The 9,824-nt window shown below is 50.9% G+C and overlaps 1 protein-coding gene across 1 annotated transcript in view; it reads left to right on the top strand.

The window, feature by feature from the left end:
* Positions 1-1,653: 1,653 nt before the first annotated feature.
* Positions 1,654-9,824, top strand: part of LOC143276544 (serine/threonine-protein kinase DCLK3-like) — a 28,777-nt gene continuing 20,606 nt past the window's right edge. Inside the window, exons 1-3 of the mRNA XM_076581104.1 lie at positions 1,654-2,424; positions 4,213-4,439; positions 7,939-9,818. Coding sequence (XP_076437219.1) covers positions 2,246-2,424; positions 4,213-4,439; positions 7,939-9,818 — 2,286 coding nt within the window. The 5' untranslated portion in view covers positions 1,654-2,245. The remainder of the gene's footprint in view (positions 2,425-4,212; positions 4,440-7,938; positions 9,819-9,824) is intronic.

Here is a 9,824-nt window from a genome sequence, read left to right as displayed (position 1 = left end):
AGAGGGGGTAAAATTATTATAAAATCTTAAAAATACACAGAAAAAAGAAGACTTTATGAATATTGATAACCTGGTTCCGTGTGTGGAAGATGTCATCATCTTTGAACTGGTTTTCCACAGCAGTCCTGTGTGTTTTATGAATACTTCTTCTTCTTCTGCATTCACTCGTATGCACACGAGTGGGCTTTTACGTGTATGACCGTTTTTACCCCGCCATGTAGGCAGCCATACTCCGTTTTCGGGGGTGTGCATGCTGGGTATGTTCTTGTTTCCATAACCCACTGAACGCTGACATGGATTACAGGATCTTTAACGTGCGTATTTGATCTTCTGCTTGCAATACACACGAAGGGGGTTCAGGCACTAGCAGGTCTGCACATAGGTTGAGCTGGGAGATCGGAAAAATCTCCACCCTTTACCCACCAGGTGCCATCACCGTGATTTGAACCCGGGACCCTCAGGTTGAAAGTCCAACGCTTTAACCACTCAGCTATTGCGCCCGTCTTTTTATGAATACAATACACTGTGTGTGTGTGGTTGGGTGGGTGGATGTGTGTGCGTGTGTGTGTGTGTGTGTGTGTGTGGCTTGAAAGCTGTTTGAATGCAGTATACATATATGTATACATGTATGCATGGAAGAATGTATGTGTACATGTACATGATTTTTCAGCATGTAATGTAATTGTGCTTTGGTTTTCAAAGTATGTCTTAAAAGAAAAGAACCTTCTTTGGAAAGGATAAAAAAAATAAATAAATAAATAACCACCAGCAAAACGCAGCCCTGACATATTTATGTATGCATGTATAAATATATTTGTACATATATGTGATTTGTCAGCATGTAATGTAATTTTGCTCTGATTTATAATGTACATGTTTTTCGGAAAAAGGGGTGGGGGAGTGGGGGGGGGGGGAGAACCTTCTTTGCAAGAGAGGAAAAAAAACAACTTGGCCCTGACATGTATGTAAGCATGTATGAATGTACATATACGTTTATGTAATTTGTTAGCGTGTAATGTAATTTTGCTTTGATTTATAATGTGCATGTTATTGGGTTGTTGTTGTTTTGTTTTGTTTTTTAAAGAAAAAAAACTTTGCAGGGCAGGAAAAAAATAGGCCCTGACATGTATATATGCATGTATGAATGTACATATACATTTATGTAGTTTTGTCCGCGTGTAATGTAATTTTGCATTGATTTATAATGTACGTTTATTGTGTTTGTTTTTGTTTTTTTTAAAGAAAAGAACCTTCTTTGCAACAGGGAACAAAAGATGAATAAATAGATAGTTAAATAGATAAATAAATAAATGAACAGATAAATAAACATAAATAAATGTGGCCCTGACATAGTGGTGGGGTTTGTGTGTTACAGCTGTCCTGATGGCAAGGATTCCGCCCTGCTGACATCGTAAATCTTCCCCCCAGGAAAATGGGGACACCGGCATATTTGAAAGCAAACACACTGCTGCCCTCTTGAGGACCGGTTTTTTTTCGGGGGCGGGTGGGGGTGGGACATGGAAAAGGTGGATCAGTAACTGGAACTGTATCCATATCTATAATAATTTTTTTTTTAATTTAAAAAAAACAACAACAAAAAACATATAAAGAAGAAACAAAAAGGAAAGAAAAATTAACCTCCTTGTCCCCACTCCTAAAAAGAAAGGGAAAAAAAAGTTTATTTAAAACTGAATTGAATATCTGAAAGCAAAATTATTAGCTGAATACATGTTGAATAATGCAAATGATCTTTTTTAACCATTAAAAAAAAGAAAAAGAATAGGTTTTTTTTTGTGTGTGTCAGGGACAAAAAAAAAAAAAAAAAAAAAAGCTGTGTGAAAAGAAAAACATGAACATTATGCATCGCTGTTTGACTCACCAACATCGTCTCTGTTTGACCACCGACATTGGCACATTCCCAGAGTAAACTTGCAACACTTTTTTTTTTTTTTTTTTCGGGGAGGGGAAAAAGAAGAAAAAAAAAAAGAAGCTGTGGGGAAAGCAAACCAAAAACAGACAAAAAAAACAAAAAAAAATGAACATTATGCCTCACTGTTTGACTCCTCAGAAAACTCGTCTCACTATGACCGCCAACATCGGCACTGGCATATTCCCAGCAGAGTAGACTTCGGAACACATTTTAAAAAAATAATTAAAAAAAAAAAAAATTTCTCCCCCTCCAAAAAAAAAAAGTGATAGCCCCCCCCTGTGAAAGAGACGAGACTCCCATCGCAACCTGCTGACCATGTCGGCGTCCATGACGGAGCACGTGTCTCGTCGGTTGATGAACCATGGGATTTCACACGTTCACAAGGATGCCACAGATGACCGCTATCGAGATCTGCGCAGACCTCGGAAGGTGCGCTTCTTTGTCAACGGAGATCGCTTCTTCAAGGGGAAGAAGCTGTCCATAACACCGCAGAGGTCAGGGTTTTTTTGTTGTTTTTGTTGTTGTTGTTGTTGTTTTTTGACTCACTTGTGTAAACAAAATGAGTCTATGTTTTAACCCGGTGTTCGGTTGTCTGTGTGTGTGTCTGTGTGTCCGTGGTAAACTTTAACATTGACATTTTCTCTGCAAATACTTTTGTCAGTTGACACCAAATTTGGCATAAAAATAGGAAAAATTCAGTTCTTTCCAGTCATCTTGTTTAAAACAATATTGCACCTCTGGGATGGGCACAAAAAAATTTTAAAAAAGAAGCCTAATTATATGCAAACTGCATTTACTGTGATATTTATATTTTTTTTGTATTCTCTAAACTTGGCACTTTGACCTCTTATTCTGACACAACAACAAGAGGAGTCATTATTATCATTTTTTGTTCAAACAGGAACTTCTTTTGCTAAGCATGGAATTTTTATTTATTTTGCAAACGTTTTAGTGCAGAGGGTAAAAAAGGGAAATTACTCTGTAATTAATGCTAAGGGACTTAATTTATCACAAATGAGTCTTGAAGGCCTTGCCTGTCTTGTTTTTTGGGGGTTTTTTTGGCATTAGGGACGGTGTGCAGGCCCGCTTTCGTCAGATTTTTGTCGAGGTTCCCTGGCTGTTTTTAGCGAGAACCGCGTGTCCATGCGTGTCTCCGTTTCCTGTTTGTTTGTTTTTTTTGTCTTTTTTTTGGTTTTGTTTTTTTAAGTTTGTGGGCTGCATCTCCCACATTCACTTGTATGCATGACTGGGCTTTTACGTGTATGATCATTTTAACCCCCACCAGTCATATTCCATTTTCGGGGGAATCATCTTGTATGATTTTAGATTTAAAAAAAAAAAAAAAAAGATGTCAAATCAAGCAGAAAGTCTGACATCCTCAGTACAGCCTGCTCTTATGTATCAGACTTTGAAGGAACTCAATGGTTAAGATAATGTGTCCTCTTTTATATATATATATATATACATATATATATATATATATATATATATATCAGCCTTTAAAGGAGCTTAATGGTTAAGATAATGTGTCCTCTTTTTTTCTTTCTTTTTTTAATATATATCAGCCTTTGAAGGAGCTTATTGGTTAAGATAATGTGACTTCAACTGTGTTTTCTTGCTTGTGTTTTTTTGTTGTTGTTTTGTTTTGTATTTAACGCAGTTATTTTTTTGTTTGTTTGTTTGTCTTTTTTAATTACTTGGGCAATTCTGATATTACCCTGAGAAGCAGCTCCAATTAGAAGCCACAGATGTCAGCTGTCACTTTGCAGGTACTTGTACCGTAGTCGTAGACAGGTGTTGTAGGGAGGAAGTCCAACTGACAGGCGCAATAACCAAGTGGTTAAAGCGTTGGACTTTCAATCTGAGGGTCCCGGGTTCGAATCTCGGTAACGGCACCTGGTGGGTAAAGGGTGGAGATTTTTCCGATCTCCCAGGTCAACATATGTGCAGACCTGCTTGTGCCTGAACCCCCTTCGTGTGTATACGCAAGCAGAAGATCAAATACGCACGTTAATGATCCTGTAATCCATGTCAGCGTTCGGTGGGTTATGGAAACAAGAACATAACCAGCATGCACTCTCCTGAAAACGGAGTATGGCTGCCTACATGGCAGAGTAAAAAAAAAACAGTCATACACGTAAAAGCCCACTTGTGTACATACGAGTGAATGTGGGAGTTGCAGCCCACGAACGCAGAAGAGGAAGAAGAAAGTCCAAAGCTTTTACCATTTGTCTATTTTGTTTGTCAGTACAGTACAATGCAGTAAAACGCATACTGTGCAGGTACTACAACTTCAACGACCTGCTCAACGACCTGACAGGCAAGCTGCCTTCCAGCCTCAACCTGCCCTATGGCGTGCGTCAGATCTTCACTCCCACCAGGGGGCGCCGGGTGTCGGACATCGAGGACCTCCAGGACGGGGAGACCTACGTGTGCGCCGGGTTCGAAGGGTTCAAGGTCATCAAGTACGGCCGCACCGAGTTGGAGCCGTGGTCTGTGGGGAAACATGGTGAGAGGGGTGTGTGCTGTGTTGTGGAGGTGGTGAGTGGGGGCAGGGTGGGGGGGAGAGGTGTGTGTGTGGGGGGGGGTGTGTTTGGGAAGAGGGGGTGTATGTGTGTGTTTCGTACGAAGGGGGTGGGGGGGGGTGTTTATGTAGGGGGAGAGGGGTGTGTGTGTGTGTTTTGTATGAAGGGTGGGGTGCGTGTGGGGGTGTATGTGTGTGTTTTGTAGGAAGGGTGTGTGTGGGGGGGGGTTGTTTCGTAGGGAGGGTGGGGTGGGTGTGTATGTATGTGGGAAGGTGTATGTGTGTATTTTATAGGAAAGATGGGGGTTGGGAGGGGGGAGGGAGCTGGGGAGGGGGGTAGAGGTGATGTGTGTGTTTCACAGGATGTGGGGGGGGGGGGGTGTGTAGATGTGTATGTGGTGGGAAGAGTGGAGTTGGTGTGTATGTGGGAGGGAGGGGGTGTTGATGGGAGTTTGATGAGTGTGTGTGTGTTTGTGTGTGGTGAAGGAGGAGTTGGTGTGTGTGTGTGGGGGCGGGGGGAAGATGGGTTTGTGTGTGTATGGTGGGGAGGGTGGGGTTGGTCTCTGTGTGTGTGGTAGGGAGGGTGTGGTTAGTGTTGTGTGTGTGTGGGGAGGGGGGTGGATGGGGGTGTTGGTATGTGTGTAGGGAGTCGGGGGGGGGGGGGAGGGGATGTTGGTGTGTGTGTAGGGGGTGCTGGGGGGAAGAGGAGGGGATGTTGGTGTGTGTGTAGAGGGGGGGAGGGGATGTTGGTGTGTGTAGGGGGTGGGGGGGAGGGGATGTTGGTGGGTGTAGGGGTGGGGGGGAGGGGATGTTGGTGTGTGTAGGGGGGGGAGGGGATGTTGGTGTGTGTAGGGGGTGGGGGGGGGATGTTGGTGTGTGTAGGGGGTGGGGGGGGGAGGGGGTTTTGGTGTGTGTAGGGGTGGGGGGGGGAGGGGATGTTGGTGTGTGTAGGGGGGGGAGGGGATGTTGGTGTGTGTAGGGGGTGGGGGGGGATGTTGGTGTGTGTAGGGGGAGGGAGGGGATGTTGGTGTGTGTAGGGGGTGGGGGGGAGGGGATGTTGGTGTGTGTATGGGTGGGGGGGAGGGGATGTTGGTGTGTGTAGGGGTGGGTGGGGAGGGGATGTTGGTATGTGTGGGGGGTGGGGGGAGGGGAAGTTGGTGTGTGTGGGGGGTGGGGGGGAGGGGATGTTGGTGTGTGTAGGGGGTAGGGGGGGAGGGGATGTTGGTGTGTGTGGGGGGTGGGGGGGAGGGGATGTTGGTGTGTGTAGGGGGTGGGGGGAGGGGATATTGGTGTGTGTAGGAGGTGGGGTGGGGAGGGGATGTTGGTGTGTGTGGAGGGTGGGGGGGAGGGGATGTTGGTGTGTGTAGGGGGTGGGGGAGGGAGGGGTTTTTGGTGTGTGTAGGGGTGGGGGGGGGGAGGGGATGTTGGTGTGTGTAGGGGTGGGGGGGAGGGGATGTTGGTGTGTGTAGGGGGTGGGGGGGAGGGGATGTTGGTGTGTGTAGGGGTGGGGGGGGGAGGGGATGTTGGTGTGTGTAGGGGTTGGAGGGGATGTTGGTGTGTGTAGGGGGGAGAGGGGCTGTTGGTGTGTGTAGGGGTGGGGGGATGGGATGTTGGTGTATGTAGGGGGTGGGGGGGAGGGGATGTTGGTGTGTGTAGGGGGTGGGGGGGAGGGGATGTTGGTGTGTGTAGGGGGGGGGGGGATGGGATGTTGGTGTATGTAGGGGGTGGGGGGGGAGGGGATGTTGGTGTGTGTAGGGGGTGGGGTGGGGAGGGGATGTTGGTGTGTGGGGGGGTAGGGGGGGAGGGGATGTTGGTGTGTGTGGGGGTGGGGATGTTGGTGTGTGTGGGGGGTGGGGGGGAGGGGATGTTGGTGTGTGTGTGGGGGGGAGGGGAGGAGATGTTGGTGTGTGTAGGGGGTTGGGGGGGAGGGGATGTTGGTGTGTGTAGGGGGTAGGGGGGAGGGGATGTTGGTGTGTGTGGGGGGTGGGGGGAGGGGATGTTGGTGTGTGTGTGTGGGGGTTGAGGGGATGTTGGTGTGTGTAGGGGGGGGGGGATGTTGGTGTGTGTAGGGGGTGGGGGGGGAGGGGATGTTGGTGTGTGTAGGGGGTTGGGGGGAGGGGATGTTGGTGTGTGTGTGGGGGGGATGTTGGTGTGTGTAGGGGGTGGGGGGGGAGGGGATGTTGGTGTGTGTGTGTGGGGGGGAGGGGATGTTGGTGTGTTTGTGGGGGGGGATGTTGGTGTGTGTAGGGTGTTGGGGGGGAGGGGATGTTGGTGTGTGTAGGGGTGGGGGGAGGGGATGTTGGTGTGTGTAGGGGTGGGGGGGAGGGGATGTTGGTGTGTGTAGGGGGGGGAGGGGATGTTGGTGTGTGTAGGGGTGGGGGGGGATGTTGGTGTGTGTGGGGGGTGGGGGGGGATGTTGGTGTGTGTGGGGGGTGGGGGGAGGGGATGTTGGTGTGTGTAGGGGGGGGATGTTGGTGTGTGTAGGGGTGGGGGGTAGGGGGAGGGGATGTTGGTGTGTGTAGGGGGTGGGGTGGGGAGGGGATGTTGGTGTGTGGGGGGGCGGTAGGGGGGGAGGGGATGTTGGTGTGTGTGTGGGGGGGGGATGTTGGTGTGTGTAGGGGGTGGGGGGAGGGGATGTTGGTGTGTGTGGGGGGTGGGGGGAGGGGATGTTGGTGTGTGTGTGGGGGGGATGTTGGTGTGTGTAGGGGTGGGGGGGAGGGGATGTTGGTGTGTGTGTGGGGGGGATGTTGGTGTGTGTAGGGGGTAGGGGGGAGGGGATGTTGGTGTGTGTGGGGGGGGGATGTTGGTGTGTGTAGGGGTGGGGGGGAGGGGATGTTGGTGTGGGGGGGGGTAGGGGGGAGGGGTTTTTGGTGTGTGTAGGGGGTGGGGTGGGGAGGGGATGTTGGTGTGTGTGTGGGGGGGGGTAGGGGGGAGAGGATGTTGGTGTGTGTAGGGGGTGGGGTGGGGAGGGGATGTTGGTGTGTGGGGGGGGGGGATGTTGGTGTGTGTAGGGGGTGGGGTGGGGAGGGGATGTTGGTGGGGGGGGGGTAGGGGGGAGGGGATGTTGGTGTGTGTAGGGGGTGGGTGGGGAGGGGATGTTGGTGTGTGTAGGGGGGAGGGGATGTTGGTGTGTGTAGGTTGTTGGGGGGATGTTGGTGTGTGTAGGGGGGGGGGGCATGGAGGTGTGGTGGGTGTTGTTGTTTTGTTGTTGTTTTTCTTCTTCAGCAACTCATTCTTTGGTTTAGTTTCCGTGACATTTCTTTTTTAAACAAATAACTCTTTTCTTTTTTATAGAAACAAAGTGAAAATGAAAACAACAGAGGCTAAATGGCACAGGTTATTGGATATACCATTCATCTATGCTATGAAGATAGCTTAGTTTTGTTTGTTTGCATTTAGTTTTGTTGAATTTTGTTTTTGTTTTTTGTTTGTTCCATTCTGTGCTTTTATCTTTTTATTTATTTTATTTTTATCTGTTGCTCAGTCAAACTGAGTCACCTTCAAGAGGACGCCGCCTCTTCAGAAGGGAGCTACGGCGGCTACAAGTACCGTGGCTACGCCGCCAACAGCTTCCACCCGGGCCGCTTCTACCGCGCCAACGCCACCCAGGGCACGGGCGCAGCTGTCGCGCAGTCCAACCGCAAGTGGCCAGGGACGTTCGGGAACACAAACACGCAGCAACAGCGCAACCCAGCGGGACTCCTGGGTGGCCCGACGGAAGCCGTGCCCCTCAAGCCACGAGTCATCACCATCGTGCGGAACGGGCCCCGCCCCCGCATCAACGTGAAGATTCTCCTGAACCGCCGCAGCATCCAGTCGTTCGAGCAGCTCATGTCGGACATCTCGGAGGCGTTTGGCGCCAAGTGGAGGAACAACCGGGTGCAGCGGCTGTACAGCGTGCGGGGGAAGGAGGTGGTGGGCGTGTCGGACTTCTTCCGCGAGGACGACTGCTTCATCGCCCTGGGCAATGAGCGCCTGAACGACCGGGACGTGGCTGACATCCTCTCGGAGCTGTACCCGGACAGCGCCTACGGCAAGATGCTGTTGAAAGAGTGGGACAAGCAGCGGCGCCGAGAGAAGAAAGCAGCGGCCGCCAACAAAGACAGCGAAGTGGACAAGAGAGACAGTGGCTTCGTGGACGGCAGCGAACACGGTGGCGGCAGCAACCGTGAACAGGACTCGGACGCTCTTTCCACCCAGCGGTCCCATCGGCAGAACCAGCGAGGTGGTGGCGGTGGCGGTGGTGGTGGTGGTGGCAAGCGAGTGTCCAGCGAGCGGGATTCGCTGGTGGGGTCGGAGTCGGGGGGGTCGCCGCAAGGGTACTACGCCCTGTCCAAGCTGGAACGTGAGCGCCGGAACGCCGTCAGGGCCGAGCGCGAGAAGAACAAACGACGGCAGAGCAAGCTGGCCGAGCGAGAGAAGCGGGCGATAGACGCAGGGGAGCGAAAACAGCGCGGCCTCCCCCCCCTCAACCCCCTCACCCCTCTGGACGACATCCCTCGCAACAGAGACCCCCACAAGGAAAAGGAGGAGAAATCCCCCAGGAAGAAAGACAACGACAGGGAGGCACAGCAGCCTGCGGACAAGGCCGAGAAAGAGAAAGAGAAAGACACTGAGCAGGCGAAGAAAGAGAAAGAAGAAAGAGACCAGGCAGAAAAAGCGGCACGAGCTCGCATGGCCGCCGCCGAAAAGGCAGAAAAGGAAAAACAAGAAAAGGAAGCCAAAGAACGTGAAAAGGCCGAAAAAGAAAGAGCTGACAGAGGGAAAGCCGAGAAAGAGAAAGCTGAAAAAGAGGCCAAAGCAGAGAGCGAAGAAAAAGACGAGAAGACCAAAACCGAAAAAGCTGCCCAGCCGGCCAAAACACCAACAACAACAACAACAACAACGGACAAAGAAAGCGAGAAGCAGCAGCAAGACAAGCCCCAGGACCTCACAGAGGACAAAGACGGGAAACCGGAGAAAAAGCGCAAGAAAGACAACAACAACAACAACAACAACAACAACAAAGACAAGGACAACGCCGGCGGCGGGGACAGCCACACGGGCCGCAAGGCCAAAGCCAAGGTGGTGCGCCGCAGCAAGGTCGAGCGCCAGATCAGCAGCGACAGCTTCATCACCGAGCGCTACGAGCTGGGCCGCACGCTGGGCGACGGCAACTTCGCCATCGTGAGGTTCTCACGGCAGAAGTCGTCCAGTCAGGAGTTTGCCATGAAGGTGATTGACAAGCCGAAGCTGAGGGGCAAGGAGCACATGGTGGAGAACGAGATCGAGATCATGAAGGACTGCAGCCACCCCAACATCGTCAAGCTGTACGAGGAGTACGAGACCAGGGACAAGATCTACCTGGTGATGGAGCTGGTGAAGGTGGGT

Source organism: Babylonia areolata, chromosome 32 (assembly GCF_041734735.1).
Source record: "Babylonia areolata isolate BAREFJ2019XMU chromosome 32, ASM4173473v1, whole genome shotgun sequence".
Lineage (NCBI taxonomy): Eukaryota > Metazoa > Mollusca > Gastropoda > Neogastropoda > Buccinidae > Babylonia > Babylonia areolata.
Note: the sequence above shows the minus strand (reverse complement) of the source record. Positions and strands in the feature narration are given on the sequence as shown.